The 26700-nt window shown below is 36.9% G+C and overlaps 1 protein-coding gene across 1 annotated transcript in view; it reads right to left on the reverse strand.

Moving 5' to 3' along the window:
- LOC125233073 (protein singed) overlaps positions 1–26700 on the reverse strand; it is a 124798-nt gene that overhangs the window by 11939 nt on the left and 86159 nt on the right. The window contains exons 5-6 of the mRNA XM_048138934.1: positions 17035–17220; positions 9822–10050 (exon numbers count right to left, since the gene is read on the reverse strand). Coding sequence (XP_047994891.1) covers positions 9822–10050; positions 17035–17220 — 415 coding nt within the window. The remainder of the gene's footprint in view (positions 1–9821; positions 10051–17034; positions 17221–26700) is intronic.

The raw sequence follows: 26700 nt of genomic DNA on the forward strand, positions 1-26700 counted from the left end.
ATTTAAATAGAAATAATACTACTGCTAAAATTCTCTGTCAAATCCGGCAGTATGTAGTAGACCGTTAAGTGCTTACAGGGAGGTACATTCATGTTTTCTTGTTAAGCACTTCAACTCTCAATGTGACAATGACCTTCCGTCACAGTCATAACCCAAGAGTGTATGAGTATATGGTTTGTTTAGACGTCATCTAACGAGATGCACGGACAGCAAGCACCGGACCGGGTAACGGAGTTAATCGACTGTAGGATTGATTCAACATGCTGATAGATCAACAGATAGATATATCGACTTGTCGATTGGCTGTTAATCGATCTTATAACTGACGTACAAAAATAATCATCTATGAGTATTTTCGCTGACTTAAAAAGTGTATGGTAAAATTTACAGTAATTTAAAAAAAACTATACATATCAAACATTCGGTAAAAGCATGTGTTTTTCGTGTTGTGTTTGTTATTTGCAGCACTGTAAGTTCTAGTTAACGTATTTCAGTTTATCTTCTACTTATTTATTGTGTGTGTGTGGATTGAGTGAGCACCTTCCGAAAATAAAAAAAAATATGCTGATCATTTAGTAAAAGTTCTAAAACAATTGTAAAACGAATCTCTGAATTTGTAAAAAGATAAATCAAAAGATACAGCCATTAACATGTGCTCACTCAGTTCTCACAAACTACCAACGAAAACAGTGAATATATTCATTTAACATATAATATTTATATACTAACATTTAGTAAAAAATAGGCCAACCTACCTCTATAAATATTAGATCACCTAGTGACGTATTAAATTTTTTACAAATAGTTTCTTATGCTCACTCAATCCACACACTTTTGAAAAGCCGAATTTTGATGAAAAACATAAGATTTAGACCGCTATTATATGTGTATAGTTTAGTAAAAGTGAAATGGGAATTTGTAAAATACAAAACGAACCACTAACGTGTCAGGTTTTTTTATAATAAATTTTTGTAAGTGCTCACTCAGTCCACACGTTTTGAGAAAGTTAAAAATGTAAATATCTTACGATTTGTAGCACCTAAGACACTCGAAAGTACTTCAACATTTAGTAAAAATTTTTACTAAATATCCACCATCTAATATTTTATATTCGTTGTCTGGTTTTAAAGATAATCAGACATAACTTTTCTCATACAAATGTATCAAGTACGGTGACCACACTATGTCGGCTCCTGATTTTCCCCACCTTCCCATTGTCATATTGAGATTGGGGAGTTTCGTTCAATTTTGATAATAGTTTACCGGATTTGTAAGTGGGAGCGAGAAAAGAATAACTATTTCTCGCTCCCACTTACAAATCCGGTACGCTCATCTGTTAGCGCGATTAGATTACCAGGTTCTGGTTTCTTACTAGTGAAGTATTATATTCTTTGTTTCTTACCAATTATTATTCATGTCCTTTTTAATGCATGCATGTCGATATGGTTATTATCCTGACGTCGATAAAAATTACACAATACACATCATCACTAGGCCAAGAACATAACCTAAAAACAGTTTGCAGATGGAGAATTAATATGGTATTAGTTTAATATTATCAAAATTGAACGAACGAAACTCCCCAATCTCAATATGACAATGGGAAGGTGGGGAAAATCAGGAGCCGACATAGTGTGGTCACCCTACTTGATACATTTGTATGAGAAAAGTTATGTCTGAATATCTTTAAAACCAGACAACGAATATAAAATATTAGATGGTGGATATTTACATACATACATACAATCACGCCTGTATCCCATAAAGGGGTAGGCAGAGCACATGAAACTACTAAAGCTTCAGTGCCACTCTTGGCAAATAAGGGGTTGAAAGAAAACGAAACTGTGACATTGCAGTGATAGGTTTAATGGATATTTAGTAAAAATTTTTACTAAATGTTGAAGTACTTTCGAGTGTCTTAGGTGCTACAAATCGTAAGATATTTACATTTTTAACTTTCTCAAAACGTGTGGACTGAGTGAGCACTTACAAAAATTTATTATAAAAAAACCTGACACGTTAGTGGTTCGTTTTGTATTTTACAAATTCCCATTTCACTTTTACTAAACTATACACATATAATAGCGGTCTAAATCTTATGTTTTTCATCAAAATTCGGCTTTTCAAAAGTGTGTGGATTGAGTGAGCATAAGAAACTATTTGTAAAAAAATTAATACGTCACTAGGTGATCTAATATTTATAGAGGTAGGTTGGCCTATTTTTTACTAAATGTTAGTATATAAATATTATATGTTAAATGAATATATTCACTGTTTTCGTTGGTAGTTTGTGAGAACTGAGTGAGCACATGTTAATGGCTGTATTTTTTGATTTATCTTTTTACAAATTCAGAGATTCGTTTTACAATTGTTTTAGAACTTTTACTAAATGATCAGCATATTTTTTTTTATTTTCGGAAGGTGCTCACTCAATCCACACACACACTTATTTATTACCTACTTAGGTTTTAGAACTACCGACGTCGTGTTTTGTTCAGTTCTCATGATTAAATCTTAGCAGAGAACTAATACTAATAATAAGTAACAACGGAGGTATATCTCAAAAGGATCTACTTTCTAAAGCTCATTAAATTGCGGTGAAAATAGTGAATAGCGTCGTGCAGCCTGTAGTCGTATCGGTGAGCTTGCACTTTTGCATTGGCGGGGTCGAATGGCGTGGCGCGTTAGGGTTGAACAAATCTAACCACACGATAGACAATATAATTTCTGTATTTTAACTGGTTAAAGCCAAAGAATCCTGTGGATACCGGGAAACTGTTGGAACATTATGGATTATAAACATTTTTTTTTATTAATGCGTATGCGTACCTAAAACTATGCAAAATTTTGGCAAAAGGCAACTAGGCCTTCGCATGTGGCGGTGTTATTAAGACGCCACTATATTAGTTTTCTTGAACAGCTTTCGTGAAATTCACACTGTTTCCTGTATTTTGACGCAAAGGTTTGCACTGTCAGCTCAGCTGCCCAAAGCCTTCCCGCGCACGCGCGCAGTATCGTTATAACAATGCGTTGCCATGGTTACAGAGCCAAACAATACGTTTTCAGTTTTTTCGATACTGCGCGCATGCGTGGAAAGCCGGCGGACGCTGGCTTTGGGGAATAGACTTTTATTTAGGGTTTTAAATATCTATGCACGACCCTGTAAATGACGAATAACAGTTCGGGAGTAGAAAAAATAACATACCTATGCACCGGAGGACCTGTCATAATCGCTGCAGAATTAGTTGACACGACTTTAATTTTATTTCAGTTGTGACAGCCCTAATATGCCACGGCTTGAGCGGGCGTCGCCCGCGCAGCGCTCGATAAGACGCTTTATGCGTTACAACGAGAGACATTATCGTTAAAGCTTTACGGGTAATAGTGGTAATCAATTCAATGGCTGCCTTGTACTGGAACGTTAAGTTGAGAACGTTCAGTTAAACTGTACAGATTTTACAGTTTGCTCAGTTATAGGATATAACATTTGACGATCGCAGTAATGTGTAAGTTATTCTGCGAACCAGCTGTGAACTATGTGTGAGGTCCACTCCACGTCCGCCGTGTCGTAAGTAAATGCAAATGTTTAAATAGGTAAAAACCTAAAATTTACTTATACTTTTTTACTGAATACTTATTAAAAAATATTATGTACCTACGTAAAATCTTCCTAGCAAATCTAGCAATCGACTCAAATATTAGTGCGTGCATCGTGAAATAATGATCTCCGACAGTTTCTTTCAATCCTCTTTTCGCTTATTTTTATTGCTCGTACATGTACATTACGATACAAGTGCGTAAAAAAGGAAGTGCGAATTTCCTTTTCGCACGTGTATCGTACGACGTTTTTCAGTACAGATGAGCCTGCGAAGTTTCGACCTGGCATATAATGAACCACTTCTCGCACTAGTGCGTAAAAAAAGCACAATCTGTACTGTACTGAAAAATCCTTTTTTTTTAAATTCATTGTGCTAATCTCGCATGAGTCTCTAAATTTTTACGTGACTGCTAATAAGCTATACTCCTTGGAAAATACCTATTTGACTACTATCATCATTTAGCGAGTTAGGATATAGTCACCTATTATGTACATTCTATGCTGTGCAGCAAAGTCCGCTATTGATATCGGGTGCCAATGACCGAGCAGTAGTTAACTGAGCTTTTATCACTTGAGTCGCTTTGTCATTGGACCGTTTGGTTTATCATTACTTTCTTTAGTTAGACAATTTTTGGTACACGTTCGTAAAAAAAATTACTTTACTTTGTTTCTGATGTCGCATCCTGTACGTAAACACAGACAGACAGACAGACAAACGCGTCAAACTTATATCACCCCGTCGTGTTTGCGTCGGGGGTTAAAAATATATTTAAATACCTGGAAAAATACTAATTTACTGAAATCTAAATATGGCTCAATTACGTATGATATAATGAATGAACGATGTAGATCGACTCGCGCGCAGGCATCCGTGAGAGAAACGCGGGAAAGCGCGCACAATGCGCCGAGCGGTTTTTGCGCAGGCGCGATCTCGCGAAGTGTTGCTACGGGGAGATACTGGCATTCATCATCATTTAAGCCCTTAATTAGATCGCTTTTGGACAGATTATTTCTGGGACATATGACGCATCGCTGAAGAAACTATTGCAACGGAACAAATATCGATCAAAGCTGTGTAGTACCCCTACGCGAACGAGTGGTTGATTATAGCCATTAGGTGTTCGCTGCTTCGTTGCTCCGTTGACAGCGAAAGATAAGCCATTGATTACTGAAAGAAGAACGCTTATTTTATTTACAGGGTGGCCCAAAAATACGTTGACAAACGTTTGTATAATTATTTTTCTGTCCTTATACGAATGATTGTCCAACAAATTAAAATGTGAAACCTTAATAATTTTTGACCAAATAAATGGTTGTCTATTGTTTGCCCGACAGTCATTTAACATAATATTCATTTGCCCGAATCTAACTTGCCTGAATTTCATTTGCCCGAATGATTTGTTTACTATAAAAATCATATGACATACTCGTTGTTTATCCGAATATTACCTTCCATAATCATACAATGCCATACTATTTGTTAGCCATATTATTAAGTGCAATAATATGGTTTCATAGAATATTCAAACGCCATAAGCAATTATTGCCATATTAATTGTTGCCCATATTATTACCTAACCTAACCTACTTTCTGATAGCAGTTTCATTCTCTAGTCCTTCTAGTACCTATTATAGTAGTTTTCGATTCTGCCAAAGCACATTATGGAAATTGACTTTTCTGGACGCCAATTTGTATGACAAATGATGGTATGGAATGTGGTAATTACGGATTTCGATGATTCTGACAAATGACATTATGGAAACTGACTTTATGGGAAACAAAGTTTCTGGCACTAGATTAATATAGTAAACAATGATTATGGCATAAGATGTTATGAGAAACAATATTATGATTGTTGAATAGGATGGCAAATAAAATTATGGCAAATGAAATTCTGGCAAATGGGGGTATCCCCGCTGCACCTCTAGTATGACTTTCGTCTAACTTATTGCACGTTTAGCTTTTTAAATATCCTATTTTTTGTAATCAATAAACGGGCTAGGGTTTTAAGATTGATTACAAACTATAATTTATAGTTTTAAGTGAGGTGAATTTACGTAGGTAGGCTGAAACGTATCGAACGTATGAATTTGAAAAAATCGCCGTTTTACAATTGGTCTACATAGCAAATCTTGCGAAATGGACATGAATGCTGTTGAAATATTCATGGTGAATGTAGAAATATACAATAAATATAGGCTCAAAAAATATTTTCGGTAACTTCGATATTTTGGTTTATTTCAACATTTTACTATTCTTTGTCAACGTAATTTTGGGCCACCCTGTATATATACAAAAGCTCGTAGGTATATTATGCTTTTAGCCCGGATATGTAATGAAAAACTGTTGAGAGTACATTTCCATAAAAATAATACCTATCTAAGTCGGCCTAATGTGAAATAAAGGAGGTTTAGGAGGGTTTATCAGCTGGATTAAAAAATGTGTGTTGCATATCAACTTTCTTATCCATTCTGCTGTGAAAGAATGACCTGCTGTGATTGTTAACACCTTAAAGTTTTTGTAAAAGTCACTGCTGATGTAGATTCTACTTTCCATTAATGGTTGTAAAATTAGCAAGAGAAGGCAATGAAAATATAATTACCAAGCAGTTTTACAAAGAAAAGCCGCTCTGGCAATAAACAAAATGTGATCGTTAACATTTTACTCGCATACAAACGTAACCTCTGGCCAACACTAAACTTGGTAGCTTGTTTACTATGGTATGTTTATAAAATAATGAACCAAAATTTTAGTTTGTTACCCATTGTGATAGTGATCTCATTTTTCCTATAACAGGGATAGAAACGTGTGCTGTTTGTCAAGAATGATACGTTGTTACAATAGTTATTTGTTATACAAGGGGGCAAAGTTGTATTTTAACGCCGAGTGTGGAATTGAAAAACGAGCAAGTGAAAGGAATCTATAGTTGAACCACGAGCGAAGCGAGTGGTTCTAGAATAGAATCCTGAACTTGCGAGTTTTTTAACACACGAGAAGTAAAATACATTTGCACCCGAGTGTAACACAAAACTTTTCCCCTCACTATAGCGAGCACATAGCGAGGAAACTACAACGCAAAATATGCGTTTACCTGCTTCCAATAGTTCCACAGGTGGTAAATCATCTTTATTACTAGATTCACCTACTTTTATCAATTTTAAAGCAGTTAATCTTACTTTATTCAAGGTCAAATTACTTTACCCACTAGTGGATAAAATGCGTTTTTACCCGCTGGTATTAAAGGACAAAACACGTGTTTCCGAGCTAGTGAGGGGAAAAAACTAAAATACATAGTGTAAATCTTCCCGTATCCTCAGATGAGGATATTCTAAAAAATCTCAAAGCCATATGATTCTCGTCCTCAAAAGACAAATTTAGTGGCAAAACGTGCTTCAGAGTTAAAAACAGTTATACGGAATGACTACTCTAATTTATCTATTATATACTGTTAGAGCATCTAACTCCGTTGAATCGTGACTACATATCAAAGAGGGCAACCCGGCCACTCCACTATATTTGCATTTACAAAAGTACCTGTTTATTTATACATCTACCTTCACTTTTCAGCATATGTATTATGCGCTTGTTACATAACCTAATACTAGTACATGGCCTTATACCTTATTCAGCGTTAGCCTAGCATAGCACCATTGTCAACGAAGAAGGTGGCGTTGATTATCACATACTACATAATCCTATGGACAAACCAACATTAATGCTAGTGGCGGCCGTTGGTACTAATTTGACTCCATAAGATTTAACATAAAATAGCCTATAAATTGAGCGCAGCACAAGTCGTGCACCAAGCGAATACTATGTACAATTGTACAGTCAGCATAATAAAAACTCACGAATAAAAAAAAACACCTCAGAAGTTTTGAAGAAAACCATTTTGTAACCGCTAGACAGAAAGAGTGTGTGCATAGACATAATAATTAAACTTTGACGTTTCTGATCGCGAACTGTACATAGTTATCAATATTATGAAAAGTTATTCAGGATGTCAGATACTTTTGGTGCGTTGTTTCATCTACTACCATTGATACTGACTGTAGTACGATATGTAGGTACATACTTATTACTAGGTGCACTACACTCCCTATCGAGTCGTGAGGCAGAAGCGTCGACGCGTGACTAAACATCGGAGCTAAGGCTGCTAGTCCACTTGTCTCTATTTGCATATTTATAGCTTCCTCTATAAGGGAGGAGGTAACTTCAAATATTTATTTTAGTGATCGAAAACTTGCGGTTGTAAGTTTCTGCAAAGCAATACATTAAATGTACGTGTAATATACTAAATGATATTATATTAAGTGTTGCGTTTAACGTTAATCGATAAGACATAGAATTTCATTCACCGTTACAAACTTATCATCAGTACGTGACAGATATTATCCCCAACAATGAAACATGAGCTTCATATACGTGCCGGGTCGTTTTCGTAATATAAGAGATTAAGATTTAGGTAAGATGTGGAAAGACATTTTGATATCAGATTGAAAATGTTCACAGGAATCGAAAACATATAACTTAGTCGGTGTGTAAAACAGTTAGATCGAAATTGCTTTCCAGGCCCCAGGTTTTAACACATTCACTACCAGTAACACAAACCTTCGTGTTCACCGGCGTACAAAATCATACCATCATATCTTTTGTTTACCTGCTGGCAGTCAATGTGTAATTGTGTAAACTTACAAAACTTTTTTAAACTCAAGTATACATATATACTCGTACATTCACCTTATTACAATGCAATAAGGTGAAAAAGTGGATACATCTCTTTGTAGTCGACTGTACTGTACACCCATATTATTACACGACTGTGCCTACTGGTAAGTTAAGACCAACGAAGGTGAAACTAAGACATAATAACATAATGTATGCCATACCACAACGCGTTACCACAATAATTTCACCGCAACGTACTTCAATGCAACCGCCACTTCTCCAGCTATTTTCCATCTTAAAAAGCATTAAATTCAAACAATACAAGAGATCCAGTAATACTAAGTGGAAGCACAACAATAAGCTGTTTCTGCGTTCGGAGAAGACATACAATCACATCTTGAGAAATGTAAACATTCGAGACAATGGACGCTGGGCGAGATGCGAGGACCACTTGTTTACTAATTCGGTGCTAATATGTGAAATCGGATGGAAGCCGCAATTGCAAAAATGTGTTTAAAAGTAAGACAATGGTAGAATGTGATGTTCGTCTGGATTGTCTATTGTTACTGGAGAATTGGGTGAGGTGGAAAGTTTTTGCACCTTTAAGAATGCCAAACTAGCTGGAGATGAGATACCTATTGATGGTTATACATATTAGAATACATCGTATTTAGTGGAAATTACTGGAAAAGTTACGATGTCTGCTCATTACCAATGGTAGGTAGTAGGTACAGATTGAAACCGAATATTCGACTTAAAACGAAATGTAATAATGTGTTATTAACGGCTTATTTCGTTGTCAATGCATGAACACTGATTGACAGACATTAGACAAAGGCTTTACGTAAATCTGCAGGAAGCATGCTTCCCCCAGTCCCCTGCAATCAGTCGCAATTAACTTTCACGTCTGGTTCCGCAATTACCAATCAATGGGTTATTGATAGCATCTAGATTACTTCGATCTACTTGTTTTGCTACATGTTGCTTCATTAGCTATCTGCCGGTAGTCGTACGACTGAAGGTAGAAGTGATTTATTTCTCTTAACATTTAAGAATATGCGAGCATAAGTTAATGTAAAGAAATGAATAGTTGGAAATATGGGACGATTTTTCGATATACCGTAATTCAGTAAAGGATTGGTTAAAGGCGCCTAGACGTTCAAAGACAACATACACCAGAGAATTTGGGACGGATACCGCAATGGCGATGTGGTCTAATGGTCACCTCGGTCACCGATGGACTTGGTCACTTTTTAGTTTGTAATTTAAAGAAAGCTTTTTTTTTTTTTTAATTATAAATGGGCTTACTCTTGACCACAGACTAGCCAAAGGCAAAGACGTGGCCTACGATGGAGTGAGCTCGCCCAGATAAATTTATTACAACAATATCAAAAACGTTATAGAACAATCTTCAGCCTATGGGAGTGACGTTGGCATATGTCGCTTGAGGCAAGCTATCCTACAAGGAGAACTATTGTATAACAATACTAAAGAGCTCGTCGCTCGAAGCAGATGGGAGCGAAATGGAAGTCCGAAAAGTACAAAGAAACATACCTTGTTTAACAGAGACGTATTTGTCGTTCAACGCAGCCACGAATGCCGCTTGAGGCAAGCTGTCTTCTAGAGAGAAGAGTTCGTCGCGAGTGACGGCGGTGGAGCGCGTCTTCAAGACGGCCTTGGAGCCGATGGGGGCGAGGTATGCGCCGGAGCCGTCGCGGAGCGCCAGCGCTCCCGCGTGGTACTCGGCGCTGAAGAGGCAGGCGGGCGTACAGCTGTCCAGGAGCTGTTGAAAACGAGAGGTTAGTACATTTCCATGGAATTATTTCACGACCTATCTGGTCTAGTTGATAGGGAATCTGCCTGCTAAGCCGAAGATCCTGGGTTCGAATCTTGGTACTTAAGGACATTTATTGGTGTGATTAGCGCAGATCTTTTTTCCTGAGTCATGGATGTTATCTACGTATTTAAGTACATATGTATTTGTACGTTTAAATATATCGTTGTGTGAGTACCTACAACACAATCCTTCTTGATCACAACACAACCCGCTAAGGCAATATTTCTCCTGCTTTACTGCTAATTATTGTGTATAAGTATTCAAGCGCACATTACAGTTAGGTTATAGGTAAGTATCAAGATTAGAAAAGAGAGAAAGTACCTACCTATCTGAATGAATGTCAGCCCATTAACAATAGCTTAGAACTCATATGCTTAATCGAGAGTTAGTGTACAGACAGGCGACCTAGAAGTTTTTATTTAGCTGCAATATTGTTCTTAGCGGAGCTACATCAGTTGCATCTTGTAAACCAATGTAGTCCCATGGGAAGAAAACAATAAACAGCTTGTTAACATTCTATCGTTTGCCGTGTGCGTGTCACGCATCGTTTATGACTTTGATTATCAACAGCAATGTAATTGTAATTATTAAGTTTCATTGTTTTCATAATTAGAAAGAACGTTAAGAGCATCGATGACAAATAAAAACAAAAAAATAATAATGAATGTGCTTTACGCATAGAAGTGACTGCGTTAGGTGTAAATTATGAGTTATGAGTCACTTGCATGACTACAAAATAAAAACCTAGGTCATGATTTATTACTGCAGAAGCATATTATTTTCTCTTATTTCTGCACTTCATAGAAAGTACACTCAGGCAGATTAATGAGAAATGACTACTAAATAGAATCGCCTTTTTACGAGTAAATGAGTTTAAATTTTAAACACTTAAATCCAAAGAACCAGTAATAGGTATAAAGAAACCCGTAACTCAGTGTGAGGTCTTTACGTGGGAGGCATATTTTACAACTTACAATCAGTATAGCCACAAATAGAATAGCAGTAGTACCCACTTACTCCAAATTTGCATTATTTTGCCGGCGCAGCGTCGCCATAAGTTGACACAGCTGCGCTGAAGTCAGCCGAGACGTATTTACACGATATTGGAGACAATTGCTGTGGGTATGGGTGTAAGTGGGACTGAGATCTCACACAATCGATGTTTGTGTATATTACGGTTCAATCGAGGCCGGCTTTGTGGGAAAGTGCTGGTAATGCTAAATTTATGAGGTTGTGACTATGCATATGTGAGAATAATATTCGGTTGATGGATATGAATAGTTTTTTGTTTGATAATTATGTGATTCTTATAAAGTGAAAGCAATTTAGCGAAATATTTGTGAAGTTGCTGACAATGTCAATAGTCTGCTGTCTGTACTACTTTTTTTAAAGCTATTTTTTTTTGAGTTTTGACTTGGTCATTATTCTGGTAGATGACGACGTTGGTCCATCTACACCTTTGAGCGTTACAAGGAGTGTTCAATAGATAATAAAGTAACTTCTCTTAATAAGATCAAAAACCGTATATACTAGGCTTATAAAATTATAAATGTATTAGCACACTCAATGAAGCCTATCTCGCGGGAAATAATTCGTGTATAGGCAAATTTTGGCATAGTTGTAGGGAATGGTGTTCTAATCCACATACTCAAAGTACTGATGGGTAGGGGAGGAGCTAACGGGTGGAGGGGAGTGTAAAGGTCCCTTTTTTTAGTTTTTCGCGAATAACTCTTAAACTGTGGCACATAGCAAGAAATGTTCTGAAACACAAGTAATCTTCATAAAATTCTCTACAAAAAAGTCTTTTACACTTTTTATCTGGGACCAATCGTTCATGAGATACGGAAGGGAAAAGATGGACAATAAAGGAATAAACTCATTTGTTTATGAACAATACGTTTATTCTTATAGAGACGCGGTAGCGTGTCAAGCCAGGTTCAAGTAACAAAAGTAGCAAGCAGCATCGTGTGTAATATTACACGAACCGTTTGGAGCCACATTTGACCCCCTTCTAACTCTAAAAGTATATCACATAAACGTGTTATAATGCAACGTAAAAAGAAACCAACGCGCGTAGTAAAAGTATGAGCTATAAGCGCTCCTCAATAAGCCCGGTACTAGCAGCCCGCTTTAGTGCGTTTTCACATTATCCGATCCGATATCGGATGTCGGAAGGATTTCAAAGGCAAAAATCCAAGACGGCGCCTTAAATGTACGGGATATCGGTCCTACTTCCGATATCGGATCGGATAATGTGAAAACGCACTTACCCCGCGCGCGCGCGCAGCCCTTTATAAGCCACCGCGCGGCCAGCGCTCGCTCATCCCAGTCGTCCTCAAAACGTCGACGTAAGACCGCCCCACAAGGATGGGGCGCGACCAGATACAGCCCTCACAGCGCCCAGCGCGGAAAGGGCTACTCACACCTATTTACAAAATATTTTTATTCATTCTTCAATACAAAATATTTGTACGCCTGCTTGAATATTGAATGCACGTGCTAAACTTACTTCTATTTTAGGAAAATTTTACTTATTGAATCCGAAAAAAAAGGCGTACAAATATTTTTGTATTTAACGTCCAATTTATTTACCACCTACTGAATGGGTATGAACTAGAAGAGGCGATGGCATATTAAAGCCAGTGACAACCAACGACCCAGTGGCACCTGACTCCATTCTCAAAACTATATTTTGCCGATGCAAGACTGGGTGTGGGGTGCGATGCGGCTGCCGAAAAGCAGGAATTACCTACTCCAGTGTCTGTGGTGTATGCTCGGAAGCATGCACTAACGGAGCTCCCATCGAAGAAGAGACGGAAGATAGTTAGGAATTTTATTTATGAATTTATCCCATCAAAGCAAAACTGGCGGTCGTGATGCTTTTCTTGTCAAGTCAGCTACAATGTAATCGGATCGCTGCGCGAGACAAACTGAGCGGGCGCTGCTGTAACGTCGTTCAACACCCCTGCTGGGGTGTGAGTAGCCCCTTCCGCGCTGGGCGCTGTGAGGGCTATATCTGGTCGCGCCCCATCCTTGTGGGGCGGTCTTACGTCGACGTTTTGAGGACGACTGGGATGAGCGAGCGCCGGCCGCGCGGTGGCTTATAAAGGGCTGCGCGCGCGCGCGGGTTAAGTGCGTTTTCACATTATCCGATCCGATATCGGAAGTAGGACCGATATCCCGTACATTTAAGGCGCCGTCTTGGATTTTTGCCTTTGAAATCCTTCCGACATCCGATATCGGATCGGATAATGTGAAAACGCACTAATGCGCGGGCTGCTAGTACCGGGCTTATTGAGGAGCGCTTATAGCTCATACTTTTACTACGCGCGTTGGTTTCTTTTTACGTTGCATTATAACACGTTTATGTGATATAGTTTTTGAGTTAGAAGGGGGTCAAATGTGGCTCCAAACGGTTCGTGTAATATTACACACGGTGCTGCTTGCTACTTTTGTTACTTGAACCTGGCTTGACACGCTACCGCGTCTCTATAAGAATAAACGTATTGTTCATAAACAAATGAGTTTATTCCTTTATTGTCCATCTTTTCCCTTCCATATCTCGTGAACGATTGGTCCCAGATAAAAAGTGTATAAGACTTTTTTGTAGAGAATTTTATGAAGATTACTTGTGTTTCAGAACATTTCTTTCTATGTGCCACAGTTTAAGAGTTATTCGCGAATAGAGATGGGCGGCGGGAAAATACCCGGGGTAGATATCGGGTATTTACCGGGTATTTACCCAATCTACCCGATATTTACCTTTTCTACCCTAATGGGTGGGTATAAATTAATATTGTAATAAAATGGGTCATAAATTGAATTTAATCGTGAAAAAATGTTTTCTTGGTATTGTATAATATATTTATATTTTATTAATATAGTTCTATAAGCATATATCGAAGTATTTGTATTGAATAAGGAATTTGTTAAATATCATTGACATGCTTGTGTGTTTGTTACCTCCTCCTCCTAAACGGCTGAACCGATGGGGATGAAATTTTGTGTGCTTATTATAGTTCCTCTCAAGTAACAATTTCTGGTCCTATAGTGGTCGAGGACACCAAATTAAATCACACTAAATGGTCCTATAAATAGTCTACATTGGTACTGTAGAGCCGATTTGGCGCAATTATGCAGCCATTTAGTGATATAATAGGCCTATAGCAGTATCATCCGTGACGTTTAAGGTCTATAATGGTGATGTAATGATGACTATTGTGCTAATTTGTTGACATAGAGGACACAGTAACGCTATTATAGTATCAATTTATGCTATAGTAGCATTTGAGATTCCGTTATACAGGTTATTTTGTTCTATAATAGCAGTTGCCGTCCCTTTTAATGCGAAATTTCTAAAATAATTTAATGTGTGTAATATTTAACAAAAACTGTTCTAAACGAGGAACTTATTGAAAAGTGGCGTGTGAACTTGTGAAGTTTAGTGTCAATTAACATAATTTGGATTTCGTATACTTCCATCATTACTGCAAAAAGGTATGCGATGGAAATTTTACCGTTAAAAGAATATTAGTTTAATGGAGTATTTTAAATGCGCCCTCGATTTATACATGTTTAGAAATAAAATAAATAAATATAATTTAATACAATAAAATTATTGGCACCATAGTTTCTACTATGGATCCAAGAAGTAAAACATACGCTTTTATAGTTCGACTATATCACTTATCATACGCATTCACTGCCATAAGCCCGCCATCGTGGATTCAATTAGGGTTGCATGAGAATTTAACTATGATCCAGTTTAACTTATAAGTTCTTTATATAGAAAACAATACTTGTTTTCAATGTTTTACTATAGAAAGATCTTTTAAACAGTATTAATAAATGTTGTTTTCTTTTTAGTATGACAAATCTAAACTACAATTGGTCGCTATGTGTATTTTTAAAGTTAATTTCTAGAAAAACACTGTACGGAACCAGATACCGCATCTTTGGCCTGATTTCATAATTACGATGTATAAACACCATAAAGCAACCTTTTAAGGTCAAAAATTGTTATTTAAAAGTAATCGTTTTCTACTCTTATATATCTGATTTGGTTTATAAAACATAATATAGTAAACTCAGCTATAACGCTATTGTGTTTTAAAAGAGATACCGAAACCATTATTCAACAGGTCTGTGATATTTAAAGAGTCATTGTGGCGTATACGACGATGAGATATAAAAGACATTAGAAAACGACTATAACCTTTTCAAAGCTATATAAACGTATCCTGAAAACTTCATTATACAGCAAAATAGCTCTATAATGGTATTCATATCACTACTATACAGTGTTAAATACTATAGCAGTGTTTTCCAAAGCCACTATATCCCAAAATAGTGGTATAGTTAGGTTTTAAATCTGTTAAAATACAACTACTAAAAATACTATAAGCGGCTTGTTGGTAACCTTAATAGCGCAAATTGATAGCATAACAGTGATTCCTAACACTATTATACAATAATATTGTTCTTATTTGATCCTGTTATAGACCAGGCCTATAGCGGCTCTATAAAATGGTGATATAAACGTTTACATCACTTCCTAATAACACCTTTTAGCTGTATAACACAACAACTATAGCGGCTTGTCGGGAACCTTAATAGCGCAAATTGATTGCATAGCAGTGATTCCTAACACTATTATACAATAATATAGACTTATAGTAGTCATATTTGATCCTGTTATAGACCAGGCCTATAGCGGCTCTATAAAATGGTGATATAAACGTTTACATCACTTCCTAATAACACCTTTTAGCGGTACAAGCTTATAGAGCTAAAAGGTGTTACTGGAGGCTTTTATACGACAGGCGGTCACGCCGAAAACCTTTATACGACATCTATAGTAGCTTTTAGCGTCGAAAACCAAAATTATAGCAATAAAATGTTACTTGCTGTTTCTTTGGTAAAGCCTACTATCTAGCCGAAGTCCAGTATCTAGCCGAAGTCACATAGAAGGCATTATTACAGTCCGAATTCAAAGCAAGTGTTAATTAAAATCACACATGGACGTGGCGCTTGTTTAGCTAAGTACAAACTAAAGTATAAGTATCCCATAAATAAAAATAAAAAAAGTAACTGACCGGTCAAGTGACTTATTGCACCCTTTCAATACGGATGCACCTACCTGGCGTTTTGCAAAGCTGTGACCTCATTGGCTAATGAATTTGAATTTGTCTGTCCACCGTGTTTAAGTTAAGTAAGTTATTTGAATACTTAGTGGGCCTAAAACATCTGGGGAATACAACTTTTTAATTGAATGTGGTAAATTACACATGATATATGGAATATTTGGAATCTCTGTTAACATTTTAATATTAGTTAGTCAAATATATATATTTATTTTAGTAGAAAAATATATTTCAGTCATGTAAATTAAGAATAATCTTTAATTTCATAGATTATTTTTTATACCCGCTCATTTGGGTAGATACGGGTAAATACCGGGTAGATTGGGTAGATATGGGTATTTTCCCGGTATTTACCCGTCAGCGCCCATCTCTATTCGCGAAAAACTAAAAAAAGGGACCTTTACACCCCCCTCCACCCGTTAGCTCCTCCCCTACCCATCAGTACTTTGAGTATGTGGATTAGAACACCATTCCCTACAACTATGCCAAAATTCGCCTATACACGAATTATTTCCGCCGACGGACAGTTAAATGTCTTCGTTAGGCGTGCTATATGAGCAACTATTTAAGTTCACTTTATGAATGTCAGCGAGTTCTTTTGAAAATGCTTATGAAAATATTTTAGCTACCTCGATACATATGAAGTGATCTCGGAACATTCTCAGAAAGCTCCAAACTCGAGGGTGAAGAGTATGTTCCTCGTCTCAGAGAGGTGGGTGAAGCGCTAAGGTCCGATCGAATGTGACTCCAAGCTTGCAACAAATTATTTAACAGGAGGGACCCTCACCTTTCCTCCAGCGCTGAGGTATTTGTTGTTGCAGGTGTGTATGGCGTACTTGCCACCCTCATCGGCTCTGAACTCGAGGGTGAACAGTGTGTCTTCGCCCCACGGCACGTTGGCGTCTACATGGATTTCGTCCAGAGTCTCGGAGAGGTGAGCGAAGCGCTTGCGTCCGATTGAGCGGAGGTTCATCTGGAAGAATGGTTTTCGTTAGTAATTGGTCACTGGCATTTTAAAATTATTTATAAGGCCGATTTAATAGTCTTATGGGTTACCTATCAAAAAGTCGAAAATTGTAATGTCGAATATTAGTAGCCCGAAAACGCTTCCCATTTTATTAATTGCCCTAAGTTTTGTTTGCCCGAAAGTACTTTTCCCCCTATTATTATTTTCCCCATTCTTATTTCGCTGTAATTTTGTTGCGTTTATGATTCGAATCAACACTTATTAAAATGCCTAAGAATCATTTGACAACTACTTTTTGTCGCGTAAAGTTTTTAATCCGAAATATTATTTAGCCGCTATATCAAAACTTCGAAATTCGAATTAACACTTGTTAAAATTCCTAAGTATCATTTGACAGCTATTTTGTATGGAGTATAGTTCAATAATTCGAAATATTATTAAGCCGCTATATCAAAAGTTCAGTAAATCCTTAATTTTCTAACAAAAGTTTGTTGCCGACCCTCACGGTCGCAGTTCTTACTTGACTTAAGAATCCTTGCCATAAGGGTTTATGGCAAAGGTTTGTTTCTGTATGATCGCAGTTCTAACCTAACCTAACCAACTTTTCTAGCACAAGTTTGTTTCTGTATGGTCGCAGTTCTAACCTAACCTAACCCACTTTTCTAGCACAAGTTTGTTTCTGTATGGTCGCAGTTCTAACCTAACCTAACCCACTTTTCTAGCACAAATTTGTTTCTGTATGGTCGCAGTTCTAACCTAACCTAACCCACTTTTCTAGCACAACTTTGTTTCTGTACACAGACCAACCCCTATTTATTTAGTCGTATGGCATCAATTTAAAAATAGGCAAATTATTTCTACATTTCAAATGTCAATATTCAGGGAGCTTAGCCAGTCAGCTGCATCGGGTGTGAGATGTAGCAAGTCTTCTGGCAGCCCTCGATATGAACGAAGGGGGCAGCGCTGGATTATGTGTTCCATGGTCTGGTCTTCCTCGCCGCAATCGCACAGGGCTGAAACCCTCCATCCCCATTTGTGTAGAAGGTAGTTGCATCGACCGTGGCCCGTTCGGAGTCTATTTAGGCGACACCACTGCCTTCTCGGCAGTTCAAAGCCTGGAAGTCGACATGTAGGGTCTGCGACTTTTGAGCCTGCATTGGTAGCTGTCCATTCCTGTTTCCAAGCCTCAGAGACATTGAAAGTTGAGAGGTTCTGGGTGTATGCTGGTTTTCTGGACTTCAGGCGTTGGTGAGGAGGGTTGCAGAAATCCACGTGAATGGGTAACGAGTCTGCTGTGGTAATCTTTTCTGTTTCCCTTCTCAGCGCGTTTTTCCTACGCAGGTGTGGGGGAGCAATGTGGGACAGAGTTGGTAGCCAGTATGTGGGGGTTGACTTAACAGTTCCGGTGATGCATCGCATGGTGTCATTGAGTTTAGTGTCTACCTTCGCTACGTGTGCGCTCTCCAACCATACAGGAGCACAGTACTCTGCAGCTGAGTATACTAAGGCGACACTAGTCGTGCGTAAACAATCAGCGGATGTTCCCCAGGATGTTCCACACAGTCTATGTATTATGTTATTCCGCGATGCAAGTTTAAGTGACAACTTGGTGAGGTGCTCCTTATATGTGAGGGATCTGTCAAGGGTGACTCCTAAGTATTTGGGGCATTTGTTGTACTTAAGCGGTTCTCCATTAAAATAGACAGTTGGTTGGTAATTCGCTAATTGGTTGCTAAGATGGAAGCACGATACCTCTGTCTTGCTTACGCTAGGGATCAGACGCCAAAACTTAAAATATTCTGCCAGTTTAGTAAGGTCCGCAGTTAGGGCACATTCCCCCGCCGAGAAGGATTTAGTTTGCGCGACCAGAGCTATGTCGTCTGCATATATGAACTTTGTGGCTTCCGTCGGCGGTAGGTCGTGGATATAGAGGTTAAAAAGTTTCGGCGCTAACACTGATCCTTGAGGTAGGCCGTTATTCAGCTTCCGTCTCTTACTTTTTGAGTCTCCCAAACCAACCCCTATAGACATCTATTACAAGACGACTCGCAGTGGCCAGCCTTCCTAGTATTTGCACTGATATAAGCGCGGGCGCTCGCCGTGCCCGATCAGTATCGACCAAGTAACAGACCCGAAAGCAGCGCGTGTTTTTCGCACAAAAAAATTGGAAAAGGGTATTTTGATGCCTTAAAGATGTCCACCTGTAGTGTGAAATGGTGTGGAAAGGTAACAAGAAGCTCAAATTTAAAAACAGACGGCATTACATTCCACAAATAAGTCATATTTATAATTTATTCAGAGCCGGCATAGGTCAACTTACATTGGCCACTTACGCGTCAGTAGAGGGACAGTCATACTTCTGTCCCTTTTCATCTGGCGCGACTGCCCGCCGTCCTTGAAACGGCCAATCACAGCGCGCTTAACACATTCCCCGCCCGCTCCTCGCACCCCAAACACTGGCGACTCGTATCACGCACAAAATATACAAGATTTCTACTCTATATACTGGGGACGCTATTGCACAACACCCTGCATTTTATGATTAAGCACTGAGACTTGGCACAGGTTGTTCCTTGGGTGGCCCTGAGTAGATAAAGATCGGGAGGCATTGAGAGCCCCCTTAATTTAGGAGGGAAGAGGGGGAAGGCTGGCGCCGCCGCGCTTCCTTTGAAACCATATTTCTCTAAAACTATACAAAATAGGGCATGCGATATATCATTTTCGGATAAATGAAGGACGAGGAATTCATTTTTGGAACAAAAAAAATGTATTTTAGAACAAAAATACAAAATAAAATGGGAAAATCTGAAAACGAGATTTTTTTTTATACATATTATTGCACATTTTATGAAAACTGTAATGGTTTTTTCTAAATAAAAAATATTATTTAATAGCTACATTTATTTAGTTTTAGAAAATGTATAATTTGTTATAGAAATATATTATAGGACGAGTGATAAAAAATAATTTACATCGCCCGATAGGGTGATTTGAATGCTCATTTCAATAAGTTTTGTCAATGATTTCAGGTATAATCACTATTTTTAACACACGAAAGCCGTAATCATTGTAGTTTATGGCTATTTTAGTGATTAATGTACTTAAAATAAAAAAAATACAAAATTTTTAAAAAATATTAAAAATGTGATATTTTTTTTTTTAACATTATCCTATTTTGTTCTTTCTACACAATATATATCTAAAAGCAATAAATATCAATAAAAAGCCACATTTATACAGTTTATAAAAATATATAGTTTGTTATATAAATATATTACGAAACGCGAGATAAAAAATAATGAAAATGAAAATTTTTATGTACATCTTACGTTGCATTATTCGATGAGGTGAGGTAAAGGTACTACCCGCTATGCAGTGGAGTTCGTCTAGTAATACAGAAATATACTTATTCTAATAACGTTTACACATGTAGGTATATCACGACCCAGTACAGAAAATTGTAAAAGTCCTATAATATAGTTTATTTTGATTGTAAAATAAAATTGCATGTGACTTATATTGCAAAAAAATGTCTTAATCACGTTCTCCTCTCCTAAAGCAGTTCTGCATGCATAGGCTTGAAGATTTTTTAGTTTACTAGCAGAATTTAGTTACTTCCTTTGGGCCCCCTTAAATCGGTTTTACCCATCCATAAAAGATAAAATAAAAATCGTCATATTCTTCCTTTCAGTATCAATGATAGTTAGTTATTGCGCAATAGTGCCATAAAAAATAAACTAGATTCGTATTAGCATTAAACATTAATGATTTTTGAACTAAGACATTGCTTTTGTACAAAGGAGAACCTCAAAAAATGGTCTGACTAGACGAAAACATGTGTATCGGGGCTAGTACTCAAGGCTCTCAAAAAGTGTAGCTATTTTGAGTTATTCAAATAAAACAACATGAATAGTCTGAATTTAATTATGTATATATCACAACATCCACTGCATAAGCACATCAGCTCTGAACACAGAACTTAATTTAGATAGAAGAAACAAATTCATATATTTGTATAGGGGCCGAGCGTGTCAAATTTTGTACTGAAGTTGATTCTTGCCTGTAATTTTAAATATGTCTCAGGCTCTTGATTGTTCATAATTTTTGTGTTGTTGCAATTGAATATCACGTAACGAGGCATTTTTTATGTTTTGGTTGACTTCAACTTACAAAAATTGACGCCTGAAAGCTGCAAGCTGCGATTAAAGACGGACAACTCAGTGGATTTCACTGAGTTCATTTGACACGCTAAGTAGATACGTTTGCTTGATCTATGGTATATATGACATCTGTGGCTCTGAACATTTAATTTAAAAAGTATTTTTTTACGGTTGCACCTTACGCGGCACTGTTTTTTATTACACCTGCATCCGACAATTTCGAGGCATGTTTCTGCAGCAACAGGCAACGTTGCGGGCAAGTAGGCTCCCAAATCCCAATTGTTACAGACTTTCGTCCAGCCACAAGTAGAAAATAATGGCAAATTTTGAATTGGGTTTAGTTGACCCCATACATGGACACCTTGATATACACTTACACTTGATATACCTATAACCCTTACAAAAATGGTGCAAGGCAGCTTTTGTCGGTGAAATGCTGTTAATTTGGCGGTCTTTTTTGGTTAATAACTATTTTCGGCACTCGTTAACCAAAGTACAGGACGCAGATCTGGAATAATAAATATGTCAAGTAAGAATTATCCATAAATTATGCAAATCATATAGATAACTACTATTTCACAAGATGTATGTATTAGGATCAGATGTATATATCTGACCTATCATATCAATCGATCATTTCATGTAATATAAATAGTTAAATTCAGACTATATAGGAGTATGTTGTTTAATTTGAAGTACTCTAAATAACTACACTTTTTGAGAGCTTTGAGTACCTTTACCTCACCTCATCGAATCATACAAGCTGACCCGTACCGTACATCAAGATCGCCCTGCCACGTCACTTTCATTATTTTTTATCTCGCGTTTCGTAATATATTTATATAACAAACTATATTTTTATAAACTGTATAAATGTGGCTTTTTATTGATATTTATTGCTTTTAGATATATATTGTGTAGAAAGAACAAAATAGGATAATGTTAAAAAAAATTATCACATTTTTTATATTTTTTAAAATTTTTGTATTTTTTTTTATTTTAAGTACATTAATCACTAAAATAGCCATAAACTACAATGATTACGGCTTTCGTGTGTTAAAAATAGTGATTATACCTGAAATCATTGACAAAACTTATTGAAATGAGCATTCAAATCACCCTATCGGGCGATGTAAATTATTTTTTATCACTCATCCTATAATATATTTCTATAACAAATTATACATTTTCTAATACTAGATAAATGTAGCTATTAAATAATATTTTTTATTTAGAAAAAACCATTACAGTTTTCATAAAATGTGCAATAATATGTATAAAAAAAAATCTCGTTTTCAGATTTTCCCATTTTATTTTGTATTTTTGTTCTAAAATACATTTTTTTTGTTCCAAAAATAAATTCCTCGTCCTTCATTTATCCGAAAATGATATATTGCATGCCCTATTTTGTATAGTTTTAGAGAAATATGGTTTCAAAGGAAGCGCGGAGGCGCCAGCCTTCCCCCCCTCCTCCCTCCTAAATTAAGGGGGGCTCTCGATGCCTCCCGATCTTTATCTACTCAGGGCCACCCAATGAACAACTGTGCCAAGTCTCAGTGCTTAATCATAAAATGCAGGGTTCCCATACAAGACATAGCAATAGCGTCCCCAGTAATAGGAGGTTCTCTGTGTTTCTGTATGGTCGCAGTTCTAACCTAACCCACTTTTCTAGCACAAGTTTGTTTCTGTATGGCCGCAGTTCTAACCTAACCTAACCCACTTTTCTAGCAAATGTTTGTTTCCGTGACGTAACCTATCCAATTTTTTTGTATTTTTTTTACAATGATATTAGGGAACATGACATTTCGATGTCGCGTTAGCATCGGATTTATGAAAAGGTGGTTAACGAAACGGTTGTCAAATGATAAGATTGGCAACCGTTCTTCTGGTTATTGAGTTTCTATAAAATGGTTTTAGGGAAAATGACATTTCGATGTTACGTAGCATGGGATAGCAAACTAGCGACATATGGAAAGTATGGTAAACAATGTATTTGGATTATAAAAATTCTGTCAACCGTTTTCGGACAAGTGATAATCGGACAAAAGATTTTCGAAACATCGATAGGTTACCGTCTTATGGTACAGTGATCGGAAAATAAAGGATAGCAGCGAAAAGAGCAGACTATTGTCAGTTGTCACCCCGGTCACCCGCCAGAAGGCAATGTTTATGAGCATAAGAGAGCAAATGTTTTAACTGTTCATCATTATCCCTTGAGTGTAGATATACAAATATTTTAACTGAAAATTTCATGATGTGGCTAGGTATTATTTTAATGGCTATTATTTTATAAAAATATACTTTGCCGAAAGCATGAACATGTCAAATTAATCACTTATTATGATGTGACTAATTCTAAAATACTTATTCTAAAGTACGAATGACCTGGTCTATTCTAGATACACGATTCATGCGATGCAGTGACCAAGTCAAAATGTGTATTGGGCTATTACTGATATTAGTGTTTTTCTTAGTTTATTCGGTAGTTTTTTCAAAGATGTGTTTTATTATTGCGTTTAATTTTTGGTCGCCGAGAAAACTTTAGTAACAAAAACTGTGAAACAAACTTAATTAAACTTAAGGCGTAACGTAAAACAAACGTACTCGTAATACAGTAATTGTAATCTCAAATACATAATACCAAATGAATATGCATTTCGTTAAGAAAACGATTAATACAATTAAGTATATATTGCGGAATTTGCTTCTATTAATAACATAGCATTAATTGACGCTGGGGCCCTATTCGAACCGTTATCTAACTGTCAAGTGGTATCATTTCAAAATCAACTGTGGATAATGGTCGCATGTGAGATCGGATCGCAAGTTGGTTTTGAGCCAACCAAAACGTATTAATTGAAAAAAAATATGAATCTAAAATCAACTTTATCTTAGTACAATAGGGCTTATAGTTTTTTACATTAAGCAAAACGGTACATGATTCATGTGTCCTTTTTACCGTTGACAGCTTTTGGTACATGTGGATTTGGTCGCTAGACTTTTTTGTCTATGGAAACGCTGTGCACGATGCGGTGGCGAGTAGCGGAACTAAACATGTCATTTACCGGCTATCAAAAAGAGGTTACACTGGTGATGGTCGATAAAGACTATTATTAAACGAATTTTAGCAGCAATGAAGCTTTATTGACAAGCGTTATTTTTGTGAAACCGACATCTACACGTCACATAATGCTAGCTCCACACATTATGAAATAAACGCCACAAATTATAGGACGTATATACACGTCACCCAATCTCAAGTTGCTTCTAAACCACGCTTACGGATCAAGTCGTAAGTACATTCACACATTTTACAAAATACTTAAATTGAATTTTTTTTTCTCCTACAGAGCCGCCATTCATAGAGTCTGACCGGAAAGTGAAGAGTCGTGAAATGTATGGGGTCTAATACATTCCACGACTCACGACTCCTCACTTTCTGTACAGACACTAGTATACAAGGGGTTTGCATTGAAATTCAATGAGGAGGCACACTCGAAGCTTGTGACAGATGGCGCCACCTTATAAGTCCATTGCACAGACAAAGAATTTAATACGTGAGAGTGAGAAGAAGATATATTTTTCTCTCTCTCACACATATGAACGACAATGACATGCCCATTTTTAGGGTTCCGTAGCCAAAATGGCAAAAACGGAACCCTTATAGTTTCGTCATGTCCGTCTGTCCGTCTGTCCGTCTGTCCGTCTGTCCGTCTGTCACAGCCGATTTACTCGGAAACTATAAGTACTACAGTGATGAAATTTGATGGGAATATGTGTTGTATGAACCGCTACAAAATTATGACACTAAATAGTAAAAAAAAGAATTGGGGGTGGGGCCCCCATACATGTAACTGAGGGATGAAAATTTTTTTTTCGATGTACATACCCGTGTGGGGTATCAATGGAAAGGTCTTTTAAAATGATATAAAGTTTTCTAAAAAACATTTTTCTTAAAGTGAACGGTTTTTGAGATATCAGCTCTCAAAGTCGTAAAAAGTATGTCCCCCCCCCTCTATTTTTATAACTACGGGGTATAAAATTCTAAAAAAAATAGAGGTGATGCATGCTAATTAACTCTTTCAACGATTTTTGGTTTGATCAAAGTATCTCTTATAGTTTTTGAGATAGGTTGATTTAACTGTAATTTTGGCAGGTGTATAAATTGACATAATAAGTTTATTATATTTGCTGCTACGGAACCCTTTGTGCGCGAGCCCGACTCGCACTTGGCCGGTTTTACACTTACGTACAGGCGCCGCCTAAAATGTCAGTGCCCGGCGGGATAACATGTCAGTGTGTCTCCTCATTCACATTGACAAAATAGCTTGAACATGTTAAATCCATTAAACTGCAATTGAAATTCCTATCTTTTTTGTGCCAATGTTTTCATTTCAATGACATACAAACACAACTATTAAATATGTGTTTGTATTGTTTATATTTATCAAGAATAAATGATTTGTATTATGATAATAATAATGATTTGTATAAGGCGGAAATTAGTTTTTTACCTCACCCACACAAAAAGGGACTTTGTTTTTTTTCTACGAGGGAGCAAACTGACAATTTTCTGTTCGAGAACTTTGTTGTCAGTACAGAATATTAACGCAACGAGTTTGCATACCTTTAAATGTCTGTCACATAATTAATAATTTACATCTTGGGCGTTAACATTTCAATACCTACTATTATCGAAATCCCTCGCTACGCTTAAAATTCAATGTGATTGCCATGCCCACAATATTGCTGCCGATATACAAATACAGTTGTATTTTTATAGCACCCTAAAGAAAAGGATGCATATAGTTTTCTTTGTTCTTGTTTACTGACACACTTGTTTGACAAAGTATAGTACGCACTTACCTACAAAAATATTGACAAAAATGTGCAAACTCTTTGTTGCGTTAGTATTTTACACTGGCAAATTAATTCTACAACACAAAATATTGTACCTATGGTAACACCACATTTGGAGATACTTTTGCATTCGATCGTAAATATAATAGAATATGCCCAATAAAACAACTGAACAAGCTTCGTTAAACTTTATTTGATGTCTTAAATGTTTGTGTCACAGAACACATTTGTACATTTATTTAGTCGCATACATCTGTATACTCCACAACTATTGTTACTATTGCTATTTACAACAGGGGAAGACAATTATATAACTCCGTATAGACAGATAGGAAGAAAACGGCCAAACTCAGAACTATAAAGAAAAAGGTACGGTGGCTTAGATGGCTTTACACCTTTGGGGGTGCTCGGCTAGATGGCGCCAATATTAGTATTTTACACTTTAACTCATATCAAGCTAAGAATA

This window comes from Leguminivora glycinivorella, chromosome 14 (genome assembly GCF_023078275.1).
Source record: "Leguminivora glycinivorella isolate SPB_JAAS2020 chromosome 14, LegGlyc_1.1, whole genome shotgun sequence".
In the NCBI taxonomy this organism is placed as follows: domain Eukaryota; kingdom Metazoa; phylum Arthropoda; class Insecta; order Lepidoptera; family Tortricidae; genus Leguminivora; species Leguminivora glycinivorella.